Below are 26,530 nucleotides of genomic sequence, written 5' to 3'. Positions count from 1 at the left end.
TAGTTTCTGCTATATAACAAAGTGAGTCAGCTATATGCATACATATATCCCCATATCCCCTCCCTCTTGTGTCTGCCTCCCACCCTCCTTATCCCACCCATCTAGGTGGTCAAAAAGCACTGAGCTGATCTCGCTGTGCTATGCAGCTGCTTCCCACTAGCTATCTATTTTACATTTCGTAGTATATATATGTCAATGTTACTCTCTCACTTCGTCCCAGCTTACCCTTCTCCCTCCCTATGTCCTCAAGTCCATTCTCTACGTCTGTGTCTTTATTCCTGTCCTGCCCCTAGGTTTATCAGAAGCATTTTTTTTTTTTAGATTCAATGTATATGTGTTAGCATACGGTATTTGTTTCTCTCTTTCTGACTTACTTCACTCTGTAGGACAGACTCTAGGTCCATCCACCTCACCACAAATAACTCAATTTCGTTTCTTTTTATGGCTGAGTAATATTCCATTGTATACATGTGCCACATCTTCTTTATCCATTCATGTCAACCTGACAATACATTTTATTACTCCCTTTGCTTTTCACTGCTGAGAAATGAAGGCTAGTGAAAAACAGTATGTCTCTAGATTTTGCTACAGTGAGTATAACTGACGACAATAACAGTTACAAGTAACAAAAAACAAACAGGTTTTCTATTGCTTGTGAACTTTAAGTGAAATAAGCCACTGGTGGATAAAAATGCAAGGTGTGATAATGAATAATTACTGTGTTGATAATGTAATCTATGATTCTTAAAGTTGTAAATAGTGCAACTGTACTGAATTTACTTAGCAGTGTGACAATTAGGTCAAGAGTTCTCAACTTTAGTGTGATAAATAGCATCTAAACATAGCAACCATCAATTCTTTCCCTTCCTATGCACAAACGCTGTTCTTTATCAAGAGGCAAAGTTTAATTGCCTTCTCCTTGAATCACCACTGGCCTTAGTGAGTTGCTTGACTAATGGAATGCGCAGAAATGACATTCTGGGACTTTGAAAGCTAATTCCTCAGAAGACATGCAGGTGCCACCTGGATCTCTTGGAACTTCAGTCTGAGGAAAGAAAGCCATCATTATGAAGACTGATTACCCCAAGACTGCCATGCTGTGAGGAAACCCAAGATAACCAAGTGGAAAGGCCATGTGGAGGAAAAGAGATGCCTGGCCAGCCCCCAATTATTTCAGCCACCCTGGCAGGGTACCAATTATATGAGTAAATAAGTCACCGTGGATTTCCAGTCCAGCTGATATTTCAAAAGACTCCAGCCCCAGCGGCTTGCATCTAACTACAAATGCATGAGAAAGCCAAAATGAGAACTGCCCAGCTAATAAGCTAAGTCAACCCACAGAACCATAAGAGATAAATCGACTGTTGTATTAAACCACTAAGTTTGGGATGGTAAGTCATGCAGCAATATGAAACTAGAACACTTAATATCCATGAACCACCTTAGATTTTTGATAGAATTTTGTGTGTAATATACATTTCCTGAAAAGCAGGTCTAAGTTTTCATTACATTCTCAGCTAAGGAGTAGAAGGTTTCTTTTTTGGGATCATGAAAGTATTCTAAAGTTTACTGTGGTGATAATTATAAACTACTGAATTATATACTATAAATGGGTTAATTTTATGGTATGTGAAGTACATCCCAATAAAGCTATTCCAAAAAAAAAAAAAATACAATTTCACTTGTACTTCCCACTGTAACAAGTAGAGGGCTAGTCGTTCTTGGAAACTTTCCTATAGCAGTGGGCTCTGGAGGGAACTGTTGGAGCCGAGAGAAGGAACAAAGCAAATGAGTAAATAGACTGAGGATAATGGGAGCCAGGCTTCTCACTATCCTTGAGAAAGGGTTTATTAAAATGAAAAAGGGAAAGTCGAACATGTTGGACTGGAGTTGGAGGTACCGATGTGAACTCATGGTTTCTAAATACAGACACAACTCAGAGATATTGCGAGTTTGGTTCCAGACCACTGCAATAAAACAAGTTTGGCAATAAAGTGAGTCACATGAATATTTTTGTTTCCCAATACATATAAAAGTTATGTTTACACTATAGTCTGTTAAGTGTGCAAAAGCATTATGCCTAAAAATCAATGTATCTTAAACACTTTATTGCTAAAAAATGTTACATATCATCTGTGCCTTCTGCAAGTCGTAATTTTTTTTTTACAATAGTAACAAAGATCACTGATCACAGATTACCATAATATAATAATAATGAAATATTGTGTGAATTACCAAAATGTGACACAGAGATACTAAGTGAGCAAATGCCATTGGAAAATGGTGCCAAGTGACTTGTTTGATCAGGGCTGCCTGCCACAAAACTTCAATTTGTAAAAAATGCAAAATCTGTGACACACATTAAAGCAAAGAGCAATAAAGCAAGGGATGCCTGAATAAATACAGAAAGAAGATACAGATGCTTGTGTATGTACAGTGCACATATATATGTATGTGTGTGTTTATCTATTTCCTATCTCAGCCCACTGAGAGAACCTAAAAGCAGTGATATCCCAGTAACAATGAGTACACCAAGCACCCGGATCTAAGTTTCTAAATGTCATCCCTCCACTAGGTTCCTTTGGAGAAATAACTGATTCCAGAGTAGGGGCAGGGGAAGGAGCCTGGAACATCTTCTGCCAAAAAATAAGACAGTATTCAAAAAATGACAGAAACATGACAAAAGGTCTCAGGAACCAGTTGAAAGGATATCTCCTCCTGGCCAAATCTGGCACAATTTGAGTATCAGAATAAATGATAAAGATTATAACCCAGTGAATAAAATAGGAACCCAGTAGTAGTCCATAATAATATAGATAAATGAATAATGAATAAATAAATGGGGAAGGAGTAAGTAAAAGTATTTCTTATAGAATGCCAACTAATTAATAGAGAAGAAATTAGGGAAATAGAAAATAGTAATTTGGTACCACCATTAGTGGATTCAGGTGGGAATATTCAAAAGATGCTAATATTGGTGCAGAGGTTTGAAAAGGAACAAGTTATTAAAATAGGATATCGTTCCACAAAATACTTATCAATTACCAAAGAGAAAAACCCTGAGTGGAGAAACCTGGCAGACAATAACTTGAACAGGTGATGAAGATTAAAATCACTAGTAGAGGGGCTTCCCTGGTGACACAGTGGTTAAGAATCCACCTGCCAATGCAGGGGACACTGGTTCGAGCCCTGGTCTGGGAAGATCCCACATGCCGCGGGGCAACTAAGCCCATGTGCCACAGCTACTGAAGCCCGCACACCTAGAGCCCATGCTCTGAAACAAGAGAAGCCACCGCAATGAGAAGCCTGCACACCGCAATGAAGAGTAGCTTCCACTCGCTGCAACTAGAGAAAGCTAGCACGCAGCAACAAAGACCCAACACAGCCAAAAATAAATAAATAAATTTATTTTAAAATTAAATAAATAAATAAATAAAATCACTAGTAGAAGATGAGTCAGCACTGTGTGCCTCCTAATGTGATGCACAAAGAACACAGCATCATCTCTGTAGTATTTCTGTCAAATATGCACGGCTCGCATCTGATCATGAGGAAATATTACAGACACCCAGGCTGAAGGTCATTCTAAAGAATGAAAAGCTTGTACTCTTTAAAAAAGTGTCAAGGTCAGGAAAGTTAGAAGAAGACTAAAGAACTATTCCTTACTGAAGGAAACTGAAGGGACATGAGACCCAAACACAATCCATGATCCTAGATTGGATCCTGAACCAGAGAGAAAAAGGAACACTGATGGAACTGCTGGTGAAATCTGCATGGAGTCAGTGAAGGAAGACTAGTGTTATATTAATGCTGATTTCCTGACGTGGATGGATGAAGAGTGATTATGTTCTTGTCTTGCATCATGTCTGCACATACTCACACATAATAATATGTATGTGACTTCCACTCGAACAGTCCAAAAAAAAGACTAACAAACATGTATAAACATTTATGTAGAGACGGCAGGGAGGGAAATGAAACAAATATTGTAAAATGTTGACAATTATGGAAACTGGATGAAGGGGATATGGTATTTGAGTAAATTTAAAATTATTTCCCAGAAAAGTATAAAACAAAACAAAGCAAAACACAGAGACAACTCCAGAATTTCAAAGACTAACAAAGCCTAATAAGCATGAAAATGGAAGAAACAGGTTATTTACAAAGGAAAAAAGAAGTAAGGCTGGCTTACAGTATCTACTCATAAGCATTAGCTACCATGAGATAAAAGAGCAATAGCCAAATAGTTTAAAGGAAAAAAAGATTGTGACTCAAAAGACTTTTACTATTTGACTAGTTGGTTCATTGTGATAAAAAAGAAAGTTCCTGAGTCCTTGCTAGCATATGTGAGACTATCTACCAACTTTACAAAGAAGTAACAAAGCATATCTGTTAAACATTTATTAAAGGAAAAAAATACTAACAGAGCAAATCAAAAATAAAAATTCAATCATGCTGTTTGAAGCCACTCTGCTTTAGTTTGGTAAAAAAAGGTTAAGTAAAAGGAAGAAAAGAAATATAAGAAACAACAACAAACCAAAAGAAAGCAGGGAGTCACAATGTTAATATTAGACAAAAAAAGACTACAAAGTAAAAGCGCTGTAACATGATCAAGAAGGTAAATTTGACCAAAACAGGTACATTCCATATGCAAACTTACATGCTCAGTAAGAGCGCTGAAATGTACATAGTAAAGACTGCAGGAAATAGGAGAGACAGACCACTGCAAAGCAAACACTTTACTTCAACTCCGGCAGTCCTTAACAGACCTCACAAACGATAAGGATACAAAGGATAAGAATAATATGAAACACAGAATGTCCAAATCTAAGATTCTGTTCTTTTCCCCCAAATCTGCCCTTCTCTAGTAGTCTCCAAATCAAGAAATGACAACGCCATTCTTCCAGGTGCTCAGGCCAAAAACTTTAAAGTCCATTATCCTTGACACCTCACTTTCTTTTACACCCTACATCCCATCCATCAGGAAATCATGTTGACTCTACCAACAAAAAAAAACACAAAATCCTACTACTGCTCTCCACCTTCCGCTGCTAACCCCCTAGTCCAAGCTACCACCTCACAAAGGGATTACTAATGTCTCGCCAACTGGTCTCCCTGCTTCCAACCGTACACCTGCCCCCTTCAAACTTACCAGTCCACCCCTAATGTGTATTCTACAGCAGCCGCAATGATTCTGTTTATAGGTTAGTCATGTCTCTCCTCTGCTCAAAATCCTCCAATGGCTTCCCATCTCTCTCAGTAAAGCCCGAAATCCTTATAGTAGCCTTTAACATCCTATATGATCTTTCATTCTTGTTAGCTCTGTGACATCATCTCCTACTACCCTCTCCCTCTCTTCCTCAACTCCAGCCTTCCCAGCCTCCTTGGTGTTTCCTGATCAAAACCTTTGCCCTTATCTTCCCTCTGCATGAGGCACTATTTCCCCATACAACTGCATGATTTGATTTCTCACCTCTCTCATATCTTTGCTCAAATTATCACTTCTTCAGTAAGACCTTTTCTGCCCATCTACCTAAAAATGTAACTCCCATTTCCCACTCTAAAAATCCCTGCTTTATTTTTCTACTCTCAACATCCAACAAACCACAAGTTTTGATATCTTTTTCCCTTAGAAGAATGCACAGTAAGTATTCCATAATATTCCATAAATATTTAAGAATTTCATAAATATTCAAAGTATATTAAAAACATATACCCACTTACATTAACAAAATGAGTGTATATATATTTTTAATCCATATCTGTACACAAAAAGTAATATTCTCTTTTTCAAGCATCCATGGAAGAATTATAAAATTCTTCCATGAATTTTATGTGTTCTAAGCATACTCTAGAACACAAAGAAAATTCAAAGAATTAATAATACAGGGCAAAGTTATCAAGAACAATGAAATGAAACTATAAATTATTAACAAAAGAACAAAACAAAACACAACTTCTTAGGATAACAGCCAACAGTGCATAACAGTGCATATACCGGGTATTAAAACTAAGCAAAGAATGTGTATTCATCTTTGTATCAATCTATGCAATTAGAATTGATATCGCCAGTTTACCAATAAGGAAGTTGAAGCTAAGAACACTGAAATTTCTTACTCAAGATAACATAGCTAATAAGTGGTAAAGCTAGATTCAATCCCAGGTTCCTGACTCTGGAGACCAAACTCTTGACTAATGTACTCTTTTAAATAACACCTGGGTCAAAGAAAAATCACCAATATAATTCAGAGTGTACAACAATAAGAACACTCTATTGAAAAAAAAAACCTTTAATTTTAAACTAAAACTATACTCCAGAAAATTCAGCTTTTTCTTTACCAAATAAAAAGCAGAAAAATAAATATAAAAAGCATTCCACTTACAGGAGAAAAATAATAAAGTAAATCTAAACACAAGGGGAAGAAACTATTTAAATGGAAAAAGAATTAGTGAATTAGGAAAGAAAAAAACAGTATAAGAGATTATATTTCAAGCACATTCTTCAGGGACATAAAAAATTATAAAACTCTCTATTAAGAGGCATTTTAAAAACTTCAACACTTAGCTTCAGTAATCATCAATATATGTCTAATCTTGCTTCATTTATACCCTTATCAGCTTTAAAATACTGCAGTATGTGTCTTAAGTGCCAATTATATTATTATGCCCTACTTCAAAGAAAGGACGGTCATTCATCTCTCTCATTCTTTCTCCCTCTCTCTCTTCTCCCTCCCTCCCTCTCTCACCCAGGTATAAGGTCTTAGAAATCTCTAACCAGAAAGTAAGGCTCTTAAGGGTAGGTACTCAATACATATTTGCCACAAAAATGTCACTGGTGATAATTTAAATAAAACATAGCACACCTTACTCCACATGCATAACACTATAAAAATCAAGACAGTAGAAAATAAATCATAACTTACTCGAACTTTCCTGAACTTCATTATCATCCACATCTGAATTACTCATTTCAGACGTTAAATAATTCTTGAGCCTAGAAGGTCCACTTAAGAAAAAAAGATAAACCACAAAATTTGTGCATTTATATCTAATATATCTACCTTAATGGTCATTTTTATCCTAAAACTGCCAAAAGTTTTTTTCTTACAAAATATTAATAGTATACTTATTTGCTGCATAAAACAAAAAATCTACAATTTAATCCCACATTTGACTTGTCAAACATGATAATACTGAATTTTATAACCTTTTAAACTAACTCATGAATCAGAGTTACAAATTTAAGTCAACTCAAATAACACTCTTTGATAAAAATCAAATCATAAGAAATAAAATTAGAAATAAATCAGCTTATCTTAATTTTTTTTTAAACTACAGGCAAAAACAAGCAATTTAAAATATAGTTCAGAAATTGTTCAGAGATGATTCAGTTTATCCCAGTCCTAGATCCTCTTCCTCCTATTATGAGCCCAAGACAGGCCTAGTGGTCACACGTTCCCAAAGAGTAAAGAAATCCTAGCCATCCCTTCAAAGTCTGAGAATCTGCTATAATTTACCATTCCTTCATTTTGAAAAAGGGTGTATGACTTCAGATATTATGAGACTAGGTTAATTTGGTTTGCTCACTGAGTATGCTCTCTTTAAACTTATATCCACAAATTCTTAGATGATGCCCCTTTCAAAAGGTACAGGCTAATTCTAACTCCCCTATTCTGAGTGTGGTATGGACTTAGTGACTTGTTTCTAGTGAACAGAATAAAGTGGAATACTTCAAAGACTATGTCATCAAAAGACACTATGGCCTCCATCATAGTCACACTTTCTCTTGGATCACCTGCTTTGTGGGAAGCCAGCTAGCTACCATACTGAATACCCCTATGGGGAGAGCAACATGACAAGAAACTGTGGCCTCCAGCTACCTTATAAGTGGATCCTCCAAGTTCTAGTCAAGCCTTCAAAGGACTGCAAACCAGACGGATATCTTGACTGCTATACCTCATGAGATTCCCTGAGCCAGAACTAGCCAGCTAATTCTCTCCCAGATTTCTACCCACAGAAACTGTGAAATAATGTTTGCAAGGCACTAACAAAATTAAAATTAAGCTTTGAGAGTAATTTGTTACATGGCAATTGGTAACAAGTACAGTGAGTAAATCCTATTATCCTTAGAACACATGCATACCTTCTTTCCAAAACTGAACTCCCAGGCTCTCTAGAATCCAAGTTTGACTCTGCTGGTGTCTTGCATGTATATCCACTGATCTGAGACTTTTGATGAACATTCTGTACAGCCATACTATCTTGATTCTTTGAGCTTCCTGTACCTCTATGAAAATGAAAAGTTTGTAATTGTTTACATTTCTTCAAAAAATATTTCTTCTAGAAACATTACATAAGGTGGGTAGACAATATAACATTGGCTATAACAAATATCAGATAACCTTGTTCAGGTCCTAATAAAACTTACAACTAGTCCAGGAAGGAAATTTGACTTTAGAACCTACCAAGAGCTCTAATTTGAAAAATTCTGATAAAAGAAATGGTACAGACCTGGCCTAACTAAGATAGACATAATGACAGGAGGGCACTGGGAGACATTACCTACAGGCAGCTTATGATGTATACTACACAGTTAAATCTATCACAGTTTTTGTTGAAAATCCACAAACTGAAATTGTTTTATATGATACCTCTACTCAGCCTACTAAGGAACAGCAGAGTGCTCAGAAGGACCTAGGCTCATCTCTATGGTAGCTGCCAGCTAACTAGCTTACCCCAAATATATGCAAACAAGATACATTATTTCTAGACTGCATAATTCTCTCTCCACTCTCACATCTTACAAGTCCTATGTTTTAATTTGTTTCTTGACTCAGTCTACCAGCCTATTCTTATCATTCGTGAAAAAAAAATGTTATGTTTGCAACATAACTAAAGAGCATCCAAACTTCTTAGTATTCTTTGATAGTTCTGGAGTTTCTAGTCTCCCTCTAGGTCCTACCATCAGAGTCAAAAGAAAAAAAAAAGGATTATTAGAGAATATTATAAACAACTGTATGCCAACAAATTAGATAACCTAGATGGAATGGACAAATTCCTAGAACACACAAATTACCAAAACTGATTCAAGAGAAAAATAAACAATTTCAAAAGACTTATAACGAGAATAAATCAGTAATCAAAAAACTACCCAGAAAGAAAAGCCCAGGCCCAGATGGTTTCACCACTGAATTCTACCGTCATTCAAAGACTTAATACGAATGCTTCACAAACTCTTCCAAAAAAGAAAAGAGCACTTCCCAACTCATTTTATGAAGTCAGTGTTACTCTGATAACAAAACTAGACAAAGACATCACGAGAAAACTACAGCCAAAAAAAAAAAAACCCAAAACAAAAAACCCTCACAAAAACTAGCAACATTTTATCAACAACAAAAAAAATGTATCACATGATCACCTCAATAGATGCAAAACAAACAAAAAAAAAGCATTTGACAAAACGCATCTTTTCACTACAAAAACACTCAACAAACTAGGAATAAAAAGGAACTTTCTCAACCTGATAAAAGGACATCTATGAAAAACCCACAGCTAATAACATACTGAATGGTGAAAAGACTCGATGCTTTCCCCCTAAAATTAAGAACAAGACAAGGAAGTCTGCTATTGTCACTTCTACTCAGCATAGTACTAAAGATTTCAGCCAGGGCAATAGTGCAAGAAAAAGAAAGAAAAAGCATCCAGATTGGAAAGGGAGAAATAAAACTATCACTATTCACAAATGACATGATCTTGTACTTAGAAAGTCCTACAAATACATGAGTTCAACAAGACTGCAGGATAAAGATCAAAATACAAAGATCAACTGTATGTCTATACATTTGCAATGATCAATCGAAAAAATTTAAAAAGCAATTCCATTCACAACAGCATCAAAAGGGATACTTAGGAATGAACTTAACAAAAGAAGTGTAAAACATATTCTGAAAATACTGTTGAGAGAAATTAAAGATCTAAATAATAGGACAAACACCCCTGTTCATGGATCAATAGACACTGTTAAGATGGAAATATTCCTCAAACCAATAGATTCAATGCAATCCACTTCAGAATTCTAACTGACAGCTTTGCAGAAATTGACATACTGATTCTAAAACTTATATGGAATTGTAAGGGACTTAGAATAGCCAAAATATTCCTGAAAAAGAAAAATCACACTTCCTGACTTCAAAACTTACCTCTAAGCAATGGTAATCAAGACAGTGTGGTTCTAGAACAACAACTGATATATAGACAACAGAATAAAACTGAGAATCCAGAAATAAGCTTATACATCTATGGTCAGCTGATTTTCAAAAATGGTGCTAAGATCATTCAACAAACAGTTATGGGAAAACTGGATAGTCACATGCAAAAGAATGAAGTTGGACTTTTCACAGCATACACAAAAATTAACTCAAAATGGATCAAAGAATTAAATTTAAGAGCTAAAACTACAAAACTCCTAGGAAAAAAACATAGGAGTAAATCTTCATGAACTTGGATTGGGCAAAGGATTCTCAGATATGACACCAAAAGTACAAGCAACAATGGACAAAACAGATCAATGGGACTTTATCAAAATTAAAAACTTTTGTGCTTCAAAGGACACCATCAAGAAAGTGAGACAATCCAAAGAATGAGAGAGAAGATTATCAAATATCATTTATTTGATGAGACTTGTATCTAGAATATATTAAAACCTCATACAATTCAATTAAAGAAAAAGACAATCCCAAAAATATCAGGCAAAGGATCTGAGTAAATCTTTCTCTAAAGATTGGCAAATGGCCAATAAGCACATGAAAAGATGCTCAACATCATTAGTCTTTAAAGAAATGAAAATAAAAACCACAATGAGATGCCATTTCATACCAACCAGGATGGCTAGAATCAAAAAATCAGATAAAAACAAATGTTGGCAAGGATGTGGAGACACTGGAAGCCTTAAACACTGCTGGTAGGAATATAAAATGGTGCAGATGCTTTGGAAAACAGTCTTGCAGCTCCTCAAAGGATTAATGTAAAGTTACCATATGACACAGCAATTCCATTTGTACACAAATGTTTATACCAGCATTATTCATAATAGCCAAAAGGTAGAAACAACCCAAATGTCCGGCAATGGATGAATGATAAACAAAACATAATGTAACAGAATGAAATAGCACTCAATCATAAAAAGGGATGATTTACTGATACATGGTACAACATGGATAAAACTTGAAAATACACAAACTGAAAGAAGTCAATGCAAAAAAACTCGTACTATATGATTTCACTCATATGAAAGTCCAGGACAGAGAAATCTGTAGACAGAAAGTAGGTTAGTGGTTCCTTAGAGTTGCTGTAGACGGGAACAGGGAGATGATAGCTAAAGGACCCTAATGATGAAAATTTTCTAAAATTGACTATTTTGACGGTTTGTACTATCTGTGAATACAATAAAAACCAAAGAATTCTATACATGTCATGAGTAAACTGTATATGAGTTATACCTCAATAAAGCTGTTAAAAAATCTAATGTAGTAAACTTCTGTTCCAAATGGCTTATAGAAATAATATAAAAATTAAGTGCTTATACAAATTTAAAATGAGAGAAATTCAAAGATTTCTAGAGAGTAATTGTTTCTTAATACTTTAAATGCACTAGCTCTTTAAGATTTTTTTTTTTCCTAAACGCTTTAAGAGGGGAATAAGGGTGTTAGCTTGTAGTTTAATTAATGACCATGGTTACTAGGTTATAAGAAGCAAAAAATATCACTTTAGACAAGTTAAAATTTTAATATCTGTTACTTGTATAAAGGAGAAGTTCACGTAATATTTTTTTCCACGTAATATTTCTAATCAGGAAGACTCCTTAGACAAATTAGACATATTCATATTTTAATGTAATAATGTCTCTTTTTTTTGCCTTTCCTAAATACAGAACAATAATACTGTTAACATGCTTTTTAAATCTAAATTATCTTTGAGGTTTCCATGAGAGCCACTGAGTAACCACAAAGATTTATCTTCCCACCTTATGGCAAGTAGAATACCAAAATAATTACATATTTGATCTTTTATTTATAGTAAGTAGCTTAATGACTATACAGGTTAACTAAACAAATGTCTCAAAGATCTTCCTTTCTATGAATCCAGATACCCAACAGGCTTTCTTAAGCAGATATTGTAGCAACTATCAACTTGGAATATTTCTCATTAGACTAACTCCTTCTCACTGTGCATAAGATAAGATTTGTTTTAGGGGTACTAGCTCAAATTCAGAAACTCAACATAAAAACTCAATTTTTATACCTTAGTATTTCTCTCAACCCATAGCTAAGGCTTATCTGCTTTGTTTAATAAAACAGTGATTTATTATTATTAATACATTCAAGTAAAAACAGTTGGACTAAAAAAAGACCTACATATCCAATGACACACTATTTATTTAACCTAAGTGTACCTTCTTCATATGTAAAAATAGAGCTAACACCTGTCCTATCGACCTCTTAAGATTCTTAATGAAAACCAAATGATATTAAGGAACAAGCTAATATAAATATGGAAGTCTGATATAAGACAGAGAGGGCATTACAAATCAGTGGGGGGAAATTCACTACTCAATGAACTGTTTAGATAGTATGAACTATAATGACATACACTAACGTATTTTAGAGCACTCTATCATTTATTTCAATACATCCCCACCACCTGCAGTTTCTCACAAATATGTATTAAGTATTTTTTTAATGAATGAATGAGTGAATGCTCTATCAAAAGGCAAAAATGCATAAGAACAATACTTACCTCAGTAGATTGTCAGGACTGATGAGAATTCATTGAAAGCATCTAGTGAATACTTGATACATAGTAAGCACTAAAATATGTTAACTATTATCATCTCATGGGGAAAAGAATTAAGATGTATTCCTGATTATTGTAATTATATTAACCTCATTTAAAAGAAAGCAACTCAAATGATACACTTAAAAATGATTAAGACGATAAATTTTATGTTATATGTTTTTATCACAATTTTAAAAAAGGAAGGGATTGTTAGGCGACAATAATGTTTACCTTATTAAATTTATCACTCACACCCCATGTGCTATATATTATTCCCCATTTTAATATGAGGAAACATTCAGAGTACTATTTTGCCTGAGGTGTCACCCCTCTAATGGCAGAGCGTGGATTTACTAGCAGGTCTGTCAGACTGCAGACTCGTTTATGCTAACATTGCCTCTATATACATGATTAAACAACATAGACAAATTATTAAATGCCAAACAAAAATAACTACATTGTACACATAAGAGACATTATTACCCAGAAGGATTAAGGTTTTTCTTCTCAGCTGGGTCTGCCTCACCACTTTCCAATGGCTCATTCTGGGAACAACCGGAATCTTTAGCATTTAAAACCTTCTGTGCTCTTGAGCTGCCTTCATTAGCTCTCTTCTGCCTTTTAAATGGAATAGTTTTTTTCCCAGTATTCTGAGATGATTGGTTTGTTTTTTCAGCAGGTTTTTGTCTACTGTTATGATACAATGACAATTCATTTCTTACTGAAGAATTGCTAGAAACAGGACCTAAAGGATTAAATGATAACCTAAAGTTAGTATAATGTTTGATTATTTGGCTCACTAAAATACCAACATGATTTATATTTTACATGTAAACACACACACCCCAATCTCATAGGCTATATTTGTTTTCTTTTTTTTAAGATTTTTTTTGATGTGGACCATTTTTAAAGTCTTTATTGAATTTGTTACAATATTGCTTCTGTTTTATGTTTTGGTTTTTTTGGCCCCGAGGCATGTGGGATCTTAGCTCCCCGACCAGGGATCGAACCTGCACCCCCTACGCTGGAAGGCAAAGTCTCAACCACTGGACTGCCAGGGAAGTCCCTCACAGGCTATATTTGTTTTCAAGTTAAATTCATAAACTATGCAGCTCTTCAGTTTATAGATACATGTACCAAACCTTTTAAATTTATCACGAGTTTCCAAAACCATCCTCTCTGGCTCTGCCCACTACTCTTCTAGTCATCCTTAAGATCCTGGTATTTCCCCAGGGTCCCAGCTTCATCTTCTCACTCTATGTACCTTCTCTGAGGGACCTATCAATCCATAACTTTAATTACTATCTACATGCTGATATCTATAATATTCACCTACCACTCTCCCCCACATCTGCCACTCTGGTTTTATTTCCTATCTTAATGAAAAGTATAACTAACTACCCAGATGCCTAAATCAGAAATCTGAGTCATCCAAGACTCCTGTCCCTATCCACAAGCAATCCCTAAATCCTGTCATTTTACTTTTTTTAAATGTCTCTCAAATCCTCTTCTTTTAAGCTCTGCTGCCTGTCATTAGCAGGGACTTTTATCATTTCTTATCTGGATCATTAAAACAGCCTCTTGGATCATTAAAACAGCCTCTTAACTGATCTCCTTTCTCTAGCCTTGCCATTCTTCAATCCATCCTTCACACTGCTTCAAGAATCATCCTTGGAAAACACAAACTGAATCATTACAATCCTGGTTAAAATCTTTTCGTGATTACCTATAGTTTAAGGATCAAGTCTAAATATTTTCAATTCTAATTTATTACTACATCTAGAGTGCTTATTTCATTAATCATAACTCTCAACACTCTCCTCCAAACAGACAAATCAAAAAAAAGGCAGCAGTACTGAACTATCTGCATTTCTCCAAAACACTGATCTTAAATAGTCCAGCAGATCACCATCACTTGGGAATTTGTTTGAAATGCAAGTTCTCAGGCCTTACCTCAGACCTACTAACTCAAAACTTTCAGAGTAGGGTCCTATAATTTGTGTTTTAACAACTCCTCCAGATAATTCTAATGAAACAACTTAAAAGATCAAGCTCTCAGCTCCAGATCTCTACACATGCTATTTCTGCTTGAAACATTCCATCTTTTTTCCTCACCACACCCAATCACTTAGCTGACTCCTAATCCAATCTTCAGGAAGCCTTCGCTAATTCCCAAGGTTAAATTAGGTAGCTTTCTCTCAGTCCTTTGACAATGTTTATCATACATCTGATTGTTTACTTATCACTCTCTTCCAGCAAACTGGCAATCCTTAAGACCAAGATTGATGTTTTACCTACCTTTATATTCCTCATGCCTAACAGCAAGGGCAGGATTATGGTGAAGCAAGAGTAGCCTAGGGTAGAAAAAAATTTTTTCCCAGTCTTACTGGGAAAAAATTGACATATAACACTGTACAAGTTTAACGTACAGAATACAATAATTAATATATGTATATATTGCAAAATGATTATCAGAGAGTATATCTTAAAAGTTCTCATAAGGAAAAAATAAAAATTCTAACTAGGGTGTAAAATTTAAAAAGGTGTTTACTCCAAGTCACTCACACAACCCTAAGACCAACTGTCTCCTTAAATTTCCCATTCTAGGTTGCTCGTTTGCCTCATCTAGACCTGGCCCAGCCTAACACCATTCCTGCCTCACAGTGGAAACTCAATAAATGTTTCTCGACATATATGAAAAAGCAGGAGGGTCACATGTACACTACAGGTAGTAGATCAAGAGTCAAGAAATCTGGGTTCCATTATTTTCCAATTCTAGCACAAAGGTCTATAACCTTAGGGGGAACTTAAGTTGCTTTTCTATGCTTCAGACTTAGTTTCTTCTTCCATCAGATGAAGGAGTTTGGTGATCTGTAAGCATTCCTCCACTTTTGTGACTCCCTACTTGATCAGCAACCCAACACGTCTCAGGACTGATACATTTCAGGTCTTTTTTGGTAAATTTTGGAGTTCCAGCATGCTTATCCAAGCTCTGTAAGATTTTTATTAATCCATATATTTACACGTTCACTGACCACAGTAGTTTCCAGCAACGTGGGGCAAAAAGATGAGTTCTCCACAGGAGTAACAGTAGTAGTTAACATTTTAATACTAAGTATATGCCATTTAATACTTATAACAACTTAATGAGGTGGAAGTATTGGTAATCACATTTTACAGAGTGAGAAACTGAAAAAAGTAATCTCCTCAAAGAGGAGGAATCATAATTTGAACTCAGATCTAACTCAAAAATCCAAGAAGAGCTGCACCAGAATAAACATTTCTTACTGGATTACAATTCAATAATTCGTAGCAACAAGACCTCACAGATACAGTGCCACATATGTACTAGTCTCTCACTTACTGATCTAAATGCCCCAGTCGACAGTATCTGCATATGTAAACGTTACCTTACCATATACCAATCTTTCCATGATCATCTCCTTTAAAAAATTCTACCAAAACAATAAATGTTTCATATTATACAGAAAAGAGCTGGCATAGCAGGCCTAAGAATGCTATCCTTTGAAAGGCCTGCTTGCAAAGTTAGCCCTTAGCCCTTGGGTAGCGTGTAGGCACTTGAATTTCAGGAGGGTTGCCATCATTTCATAACTGGTAAATGTGGTTTAGTGTGCCTAAACTGCTTGTGCAAAAAATATGGTTTATGACGAATACTTGCTTTTTCTTCAGGGAGCCTGGAATTTTAGGACATGCTAGGCAGGGGGTACCTAGGTGACCATCGCCAATAAAAATCTTGGGAACTAAATCTCTAATGAGCTTCCCTGATAAACATTTTACACACTTGTCAAAACTCATCGCTAGAGGAACTAAGTGCCTCCTGTATGAATGCACTGGGAGAAGACTCTTGGAAGCTTGCACACGATTTCCTTCAGACTTTGTCCATGTAACTTTTTCTCTGCTGATTTTGCTTTGTATCCTATCACTACAAGGTAACTTCAGACTTCCATTATCACCTTTCCCACTTCACTTTTACCTGATGACCCTGCTTACTATTCCACTGAGAAAACAAAAATGTTCAGAAGAGTACATCTTCACTGTGTGGCTGAACTACACTGACTCCATTTTGTCAGCTCCTTCTTAGTCCCACCCCCTTCCCCTCAGTGTGACTGAGCTTTAGCCTCCTCAAAAGGAATGTGCCCAAGCCAGATATATTCCCTATCAACTTTTATCCTTGCCTTAATCTGATATGAAAACTGGAAGAATGCCTTTACTGACTCAGATGGTTAACGGTCATGAGACCCGCGGAGGGGAGGAAAAGCCCTGGTTCCTATCTGTGCAGATGTGCTTCTTGCTAGTAGTCAGAATCTATTTTTAGCTTTGGCCCCTTTAAACCCCCCTGTACCCCTTTTGGCTGTGCGGAGTGCAGCTGCGAATGCCTCTGGATCATCAACCACCTGATCCTGCCTTTACACCCAAAATAAACTTCATAATTGCACTTTATGGAGTTGCCTGGTTTTTCAGTCTCAAAGTTCCTTCTCAGTTCGGAGGATATTATTCAAAGTCTCCACTGCCCAACATTTACCTTCGCACCATCAACTCTACCAACCTACTTCTAAGTGTCGCCATATACCCTGCCTTTCCTCTTTTATATGATATACTGTCCTTGCTCCTGTCTAGAGCTAACCCTTTTACGATGGACTGGACCACACCCTACTCCTTGCCTACACAAGGACTGTGATCCTATATTTATCCTCTACCCTTCTACAAGGTCGTTTTAATGAGCAGATAAGCTGATGTAGTATCTTGCATATTAAAAGAGAGACACCTTCCCTTGACCCCGTATCTGCTGTGTCCCTTTATCTTACTGTCTTTCCTACCTCACTTCCTACACTCCCTTGAACCCCACCTCCAAATCAGGCTTTTGGTCTCATCATTCTACAGAAACAATTTTTATCAAGGTGACCAACAAACTCCAGTTGCCCAAACCATACTGTCAAGTCTTAGCTCTCATCTAATTCAGGCCATGAGCAGTATTTAAAATAGTTCATCACCCAATACTTAAAATGTTTTCATTACTTCACTTCCATAACCCTAAGTTCTCCTCATTTTCCTTTAATCTCACTAACTGCTCCTTTTCAGTCCTTTTGATGGATCTTCCTTTCTCTTCCCTACTCCTAACATTGGAGTCTCCCAGGACTCAATTATTAGCTTTCTTTCTTCTCCAAGTATAGTCTATTACTAGATGATTTCAAGTAGTCCTGAAGTTTTAACGATCACCTCTATATTGATAACTCCCTAATTACATGTCCTCCCAGATCTTTCCCCCCAACTTTAGACTCATTTTATCAAGCTATCTCCTCAGTGTATCTACTTCGATATCTAATTAACATATTACAACCTAAAATCTTGATATTCTTCCCAAATCTGCCTCTCTCATCTCAGTAAACCTTTCCTCACCTCAGCAAACAGTAGATCCATTCTTCTGCTTGTCCAGGCAGAAAAATCTGAATCATCCTTGATGCCAGCTCTCACTCCAATTCATCAGTACTTTCTGTGAGTTACCTTCAAAAATATCCTGAATCCAACCATTTCCATTCTCTTCCCTCCAACCACCTCCTAACTACCCTCCATGCTTCCACTTTTGCCCAGTCCTAGTTCCCTCCCTACATTGCAGTAAAAATAATCCTTTTAAAAGATAAGTCAATCAGGTCACTTTATTGCTTAAAATTGTCCAGTAGCTTCCCAATACACTTTGTCTAAACTCATTATCACAGCCTGCTTCTCTGACTTCATCTGCCCTGGCTTACTCTCTTCTTCAGCCATACTGACTTTTTGACATTCCTCAAGCTTTTCCAGCATGGTCCATCAGTACTTTTATTATACTAATACTGTTCCCTTGGTCTGGAATGCTCCACACCAAATTATTTACATGGCTCCCTCCTTCACTTTATTCATATATGTGCTCTGAAAGATCCTAATCAACTCTTACTTCTACCTTTTACAAAAACAATATTCTGCTCCATTCTCCTATCTACTCCCAGTTCTGCCATTTACTTCCCAACTCTAATCTTTATGTGCCTTGTTTTTCTCAATTACCCATCATTGAATGAATTATATATCTATATTGTTGATCTTCCTCCAGTAGAATGTAAGTCCTATAAGAGCAGCAATTTTTCATTTTTGGTTTTATTCTTCCACAGCTGTATCCCTGTATCTAGAATACTGTATATGGTAAAGCCTCATAAATATCTTTATAATTAATTGATTTAATATTTCTATTGATGATCCAATTTAAATTTTTCCTCATGAGATTTTTCTCAAGAGAATGGGAGTATAAATCAAACACAGAGGCTCTTATAGAATGAACATAATTTAAATAAAAATACTTACTCTGCTCTGATTTTACCACCCACCAATTAGATGGATGTCTGGAAATTCTTCGACTTCTTGTGACAGTTGAAGTCAATTCTTCAGGTACAATTTTGTTCTTCTTGGACCCATCTGAAAAACGCTTCTTTTTGAATTTCTTATCTTTCTTCTGATTCTCTGCATGAGGAACATTGGTGCTACCTTTCTTGCTTCCTAAAATAAAGAATAAAAACAATTCAAAATCTACCACACCAAAGAATATTCAGAAAACCAGAGCAGATTATAAAAAAAACCCTCTCAATTATAGGAACTTCTTGAATTTATTCTGTGGGCTTCTTTTCATCTCTATTTTTTAAAAGTCACATGTTCTCAATAAAATCTACAACTTTCTGTCAGTTAAATGCAAACTTTTCACCTTGCTTGATAACTAACATATACTCCTGAATCAAAAAAAAAAGTATACTCTGAAAAGGAAAAATGAAATATATGACTCCTTCCACTACTAAAGTCCCATGTAAAAAAAGGTTAACTACTGCTTTTCTTTTTTAAAATAATTCATGATTTTTGTCAATCTAATTTATGGAAGAGAATATTTTAAGGAAGTTTTCAATAAAGAGATCTTTCCTATATGAAGGAAAAAAGATTGTTTCTTTAAACAGAATTTAAAGAGGAAAAAGAATTTTTAAAACAATGAATATGGCAAGCAACAAAAAGCTAATGAAAAGGTTTGGCGCCAGTAGTAACTTCATTTTACTACAAAAGCAGGTAGATAAGAAAAGATCTAAGAAAAGGGACAGGTAAATTCTAGTTTTGTTTTTGAGACTGACAACCAGGAAGAAAGGGAAATCAGAGAAATAGAAGCTATTTTAATACAAATATTGCATCTAAAAGATGTACAACCACCAAAATGAGTTTAAAAATGGAAATTTTCTTTTTTTCAGAAGGAGATTTAAACATTAGATGTTAGTAGATGTAATGAAAAATTTTCTTGACCAACGAGTAAATCAAGAAACCAGCATTTTTAAGTTTCTGACACAAAGATTTCTATGAGATCCAAAGAAGGAGTTAAAATCATATCAAGTAGGAAACTCAGAGTAAATGAACTGCATAAAAGTATATAAGACCAGGGGCAGTGGCCAAGATGGTGGAGTAGGAAGACCCTGAGCTCACCTCCTCCCACAGGCACACTAAAATTACAACTATTTACAGAGCAACTATTGATGAGAACAATGTGAAGGCTAGCAGAAAAGACCTTCCACAACAAAAGATATAAAGAAGGAACCACAATAAGACAGGCAGAGATAAGGGAGAGTCAAGACCCAGGGTGGGCAACCTACAAACAGGAGGATAATTACAATTGCATGGTTTTTTCCAGGCAGCCAGAGGCCTGAGCCCCACACTGGGCTCCCCTGACTAGGGTTCCTGTACCAGGAAGACAAGCCCCCCAAAGTTTGGCTTTGAAGGCCAGTGAGGCTTACTTTCACAAGAACCTGAGGGCTACAGGAAATACATACTCCACTCTTAACAGGCAAAGGCACTGTAATTAAAATGGCAAAATCTCAAATACTCCAAGGCCCAGGGCAGAAGCAGTAATTTGAAAGAAGCCTGTGTCAGAACCACCCGCTGATCTTGGAGACCCTCCCAGAGAGGCAGGAGGCAACTGGAGCTCACCCTGGGGACACAGACACTGGTTGCAGTCATTTTGGGGAGCTTGTTCTATCACAAGGACACTGCTGTTGGCAAGCACAATTTTGGAATCCTCTCTCTAGCTTATTAGTGCCAGAACCCAGATCCTCCCACCAGCTGGTTGGCACCGGTCCTGGGATGCCCGAGGCCAAGAAGCTAGCCTAGTGGGGACCCAGCCCTACTCACCAGTGAGCCAGCACTATCCCCTGGACCCCTGGGACCCCACAGCCAACCACCAGGACTCAGCCCTACCCACCATCAGGCTGACACCAGCTCCAGGAATCCCAGGGCCCTACAGCCAAAAATCCCAGGACCCAGATCTGCTCACCAGTGAATTTACACCAGCTCCAGGACACCCTGGGCCTCATAGCCACCCATGTCAGGAACAGGTCCTGCCCACCAGCAGACAACATCAACCCCAGGAACCACCTCCCCAGGCCACAGCCCTGCACACCAGCAGGCCAACACTAGCTCCAAGACCGCCAGCACCACATCCAGCCACCCCAGGACCTGGCTCCGCCCACCAGCAGCCAGCAGCCTCCACATTATGCAGGGCCAGAAAACCAACCAGATGGGGGCAAGCCTGCCTACCAGTGCACCCACAGTAATCAACCTGCCACAACTGAAGGGCCAACTCAGCCCACACAGGGCACCCCGAGAGCATATAGCTTTGATGACCAGAGGGCAGGTCACTGCTGGGCACCCACTGGACACCTCATAAGGAAGGCCACTTCCCCAAGATTGGAACTGTAACCAACCTACTAAACACATAGAAATAAAAAGAGAATTAGGCAAAATGAGGTGACAGAGGAATATGTTCCAAACAAAGGAACAAGATAAAGCCCTAGAAGAACTAAATGAAATGGAGTTAACCCATTTACCCAATAAAAAGTTCAAGATAATGATCTTAATAAAGATGCTCAAAGAACTAGGGAGAATGGATGAACACAGTGAGAAATTAGAAGTTTCTAACAAAGACTTAGAAATTATAAAGAAGAACCAAACAGAGCTGAAGAAATACAATAACTAAAACTAAAAATACCCTGGAAAGAATCAACAGCAGATAGATGCTACAGAGGTATGGATCAGTGAACTGTAAGACAGAGTAGTGGAAATCATTCAAGCTGAAGAGAAAAAAGAAAAAATAAAAAGAAATGAGAACAGTTTAAGAGATATGTGGGACAAAAACATCAAGCGTACTACCATTCACATTATAAAGGTCCCAGAAAAAGAGAGAGAAAAGGGGCGGAGAACATATTTGAAGACATAATAATTGAAAAGTTCCCTAATGAGGTAAAAGAAACAAACAGTCAGGTTCAGGAAGCACAGAGAGTCCCAAACAAGATCAACCCAAAGAGGACCACAGTAACACACAATGAAATTAAAATGGCATATGACCCAGCAATCCCACTCCTGGGCATATACCCAAACAATTATAGTTTAATTAGAAAAGATACATGAACCCCTATGTTCACAGCAGCACTATTTACAATAGCCAAGGCATGGAAACAACCTAAATGTTCACTGAAAGATGAATGGATAAAGGTGTTATATATATATGGAATAGAATATTAGTCATAAAAAAGAATGAAATAATGCCATCTGCAGCAACATGGATGGACCTAGAAATTATCATACTAAGTGAAGTCAGAAAGAGAAAGGCAAATACCACATGATATCACTTCTATGTGAATCTAAAATACAACACAAATGAACTATCTATGAAACAGAAATAGACTCACAGACATAGCGAACAGACTTGTGGTTGCCAAGGGGGAGGGGGAGGGGGAGTGGGGAGGGAAGGACTGGGAGCTTGGGATTAGCAGATGCAACCTATTATATATAGGATTGATAAACAAGGACCTACTGTATAGCACAGGGAAACTATATTCAATATCCTGTGATAAACCATAATAGAAAAGAATATGAAAAGAATGTATATACGTATAACTGAGTCACTGTGCTGTACAGCAGAAAGTAACACAACATTGTAAATCAACTATACGTTAATAAATTTTTTTTTAAAATAAGTTAAAATGGCAAAAAAAAAAAAAAGATTAAAAAGAGAATATTAAGAGCAGCAAGGGAAAAGCAACTCGTTACATACAAGGGCACTTCCATAAGGCTACTGGCTGACTTTTCAGCAGAAATTCTGCAGGCCAAAAGGGAGTAGCACAATATATTTAAAGCGACAAAAGGGAAAAAACCTACAAACAAGACTATCCGGCAAGGCTATCATTCAGATTTGAAAGAGAGATCAAAAGTTTTATAGACAAGCAAAATCTAAAAGAGTTCAGCACCATGAAACCAGGTTTATAAAAAGTGTTAAAGGGACTTTAAGGAGAAAAGGCCACAACTAGGAATATAAAAATCATGAAAGGAAAAATCTCATTGGTAAAGGCAAATATACAGCAAAGGTAGTAGATCAACCACGTATAAACTTAGTAGAAAGGTTAAAGGACAAAAGTAGTAAGTCGTCTATATCCACAACGAGTAGTTAAGGGATAAATAAAACATGATGTATATACAATGTCAAAAAATTTTAAGCATGGTAAATAGGGGGTAAAATGCAGGGTTGTTAACATGCGTTCAAACTTAAGAGATGAGCAACTTAAAATAATCATGTAATACATATAGATTGCTATATATAAACTCCATGCTAACCACAAGCCAAAAAGCCATAACAGACATATACACAAAAAGGAAAAAAGAATCCAAACATAACACTAAAGGTAGACATCAAATCACAAGGAAAGAGAGCAAAAGAAGGAACAAAAAATACAAAACTATTAACAGAATGGCAATAAATAAATACCTATTAATAATTACTTTAAATGTAAATAGACTAAATGCTCCAATCAAAAGAAATAAGAGTGACTGAAAAATAAGACCCATATAGATGCTACCTACAAGAGACTCACTTCAGATCTAAAGACACACACAGACTGAAAGTGAGGGAATGGATTCCATGCAAATCAAAAGGAAGCTGGGGTAGCAATACTTATTTCAGACAAAACAGACTTTAAAACAAAAACTCTAACAAGAAACAAAGAAGGACATTATATAATAATTAAGGGATCAATCCAAGGAGAAGATATAACAATTGTAAATATATATGCATCCAACATTGGAGCACTTAAATATATAAAGCAAATACTAACAGATATAAAGGGAGAAACTGACAGTAAAAATAATAGTAGGGAACTGTAAACCCCACTTACATCAATGGACAGATCATCCAGACAGAAAATCAACAAGAAAACACTGGCCTTAAATGACATATTAAATCAGATGGAATTAAAAGATATATACAGAACATTCCATCCAAATTTTGCGTGCCCATGGAACATTCTGCAGGCTGGATCACACAGTAGGCCACAAAACAAGTCTCAGTAAATGTAAGAAGACTGCAATCATATTAAGCAACATTTCTGACCACAGTGCTATGAGACTAGAAAACAAGTATAAAAACACAAACATGTGGAGGGGATATGGAAGAAAAGAAATAGGGGAGGGAAATTAAGAGGTACAAAGTTCCAGCTGCAAATAAATAAGTCATGGGTATGAAACATATGGTGTTGGAATATAATCAATAACTATGTAACATCTTTGTATGGTGACAGATCTTAACTAGATGTGTCATGGCAATCAGCTTGAAATGTACAGAAATACTAAATCACTATGTTGTGTGACAAGAACACAGTGTTGTAGTCAATTATACTTCAAAAACAAATAACCTCAAAGAAAAATAGATCAGATCTGTGGTTATCAGAGGTTGCGGGGGTGGAAGGAGAATTGTATGAAGGTAGTCAAAAGGTACAAACTTCCAATTATAACAGAAATAATTACTAGGAATGTAATGTACAACATGATAAATATAATTAAGACTGCTGTACATTATGTATGACAGTTGTTAAGAGAGTAAATCCAAAGAGTTCTCATCACAAGGAAAATAATTTTTTTCTACTTCCTTAATTCTGTATCTGTATGAGATGATAGATGTTCACTAAACTTGTTGTGGTAATCATTTCATGATGTATGTAAGTGAAATCATTATACTGTATACTTTAAACTTATATAGTGTTGTATGTCAATGATATCTCAATAAAACTGGAAGAAAAAAACAAACAGAAAATAGTATATAAGGCCAACAGAGCAGGCTATATATATAACCACATAATTAAGTATTAAATTATACAGAATAAAAAGAAGGACAGCATAATAGGGGTTGAAATCTGGACATACAAGACTAGAGCTATCACTAAGAAGGTAAATTTGGGGAACTAATTCAGACAGAGCTGATATCTAATGCAAAGAAAAAATGTTCTCAAGGTATGAATGTAACGGAAGAACAGAAAGAAAACTATTAAACTTGGGAAATATAGAGACAGTCATCAAAATTTATAGATGAACTGAGAAAAAGTAATCAATAAAAAGACACAGAAGGAAATCAAACAAAGAACATGCAGAACCAGAATATTATAGTATCAGAAGTTAGCTAGTGCTTAATTAGGCTAGAATGAAAACTACACCTTAGTCATCTGTATTACCTATAACATATAACATTATGTTTGGTACACAGGCTCTCAATAAATAGGCATCAAAATAATGAATTCAGGTTGAAGCCTATATTTCACTAGGCAGTGATACTGGCAAAACTGCTACCCAGCATGAGCTATTTTAGATATTATCTAAATTTTGATACTCAAAATGTGGTTCACAAACCAGCTACACCAGCATCACCTGGAATAGACTGTTTAGAAATACAGAATCTTGGGTCCCACCCCAGACCTACTAAATCAGTTTATTAATCAGTATTTTAACAAGACCCTCAGTGAATTCAAATGCACATGCAAATATGAAAAGCACTGTTCTAGGTGCTTTAGTCATTCTCCCAGTTAAATCTGACTGGGGAGTAGAGGGATAAGGATAAAATGAGCCAAATTCTGTCATGAACCCTTACAGCAGTATCACTCTCTGATTCTACTTTAAGAATAAGTTACAGGATTTGGCAATACTTTAAATTTGGGATAAAATGCTGATAAGAGAGAACTGATTCATGCTTATAAGGTATATTCACCTTAATTATACTGAACCAGGCACAAAAATTTTAATTAAAAAAAGAAAATAATCTATTTTACCAATATTATGCTTAATAGTATCAACCAATACTTTTGAAGTGATGAGAACGGAAAACATTAGAAGAGTTACCACAAAGTAAACCTTGTCAGTAAATAAGATCTTTTAGGGAGTAGATATAGAAAATAATAAAGAGTCAATTTACAAAACACTAAAGCAAGAATGAGAACTTTCAACATGGTTGACAGTGATTAGTAGTTTAAGGAATTATTTGTACAAACAGCAAGAATCCTCACTGATGAGCATCATTTTCCAGCCCCTCTCCAATCTCATCTCTCTTCTCCAGCTTCTTTTCTTCTATTTCTTCCCTTCTTGTTCTTCCCTTACGCTTCTCAAAAATATCCTCAGGAACTGCTCTAACAAATGAGAGGTGCTTATGATGTCAGAGATTATGGTCCATGTTCATGAATTGACTCAAACAAACACTAATGTGAATAATGATTTAAAGCAAAAGAATGTGAGGGGGAAAATGCTATCATCAAAGATTTATTCAGACAGTGATACAGGAAAAAAAAAATCATACAAAGTAAAAAACAAACCA

General features: G+C 36.1%; 1 protein-coding gene across 5 annotated transcripts in view; it reads right to left on the bottom strand.

Moving 5' to 3' along the window:
- Positions 1-26,530, bottom strand: part of CENPC (centromere protein C) — an 89,012-nt gene that overhangs the window by 19,747 nt on the left and 42,735 nt on the right. For all 5 annotated transcript variants that reach the window (XM_082463758.1, XM_082463762.1, XM_082463760.1 and 2 more), the window contains exons 9-12: positions 19,186-19,377; positions 13,318-13,579; positions 8,144-8,287; positions 6,924-7,006 (exon numbers count right to left, since the gene is read on the bottom strand). In XM_082463758.1, coding sequence (XP_082319884.1) covers positions 6,924-7,006; positions 8,144-8,287; positions 13,318-13,579; positions 19,186-19,377 — 681 coding nt within the window. The remainder of the gene's footprint in view (positions 1-6,923; positions 7,007-8,143; positions 8,288-13,317; positions 13,580-19,185; positions 19,378-26,530) is intronic.

Source organism: Balaenoptera physalus (assembly GCF_965194825.1).
Source record: "Balaenoptera physalus genome assembly, chromosome: 5".
Classification (NCBI taxonomy): Eukaryota; Metazoa; Chordata; class Mammalia; order Artiodactyla; family Balaenopteridae; genus Balaenoptera; species Balaenoptera physalus.
This window is presented reverse-complemented; position numbering and strand designations above follow the sequence as displayed.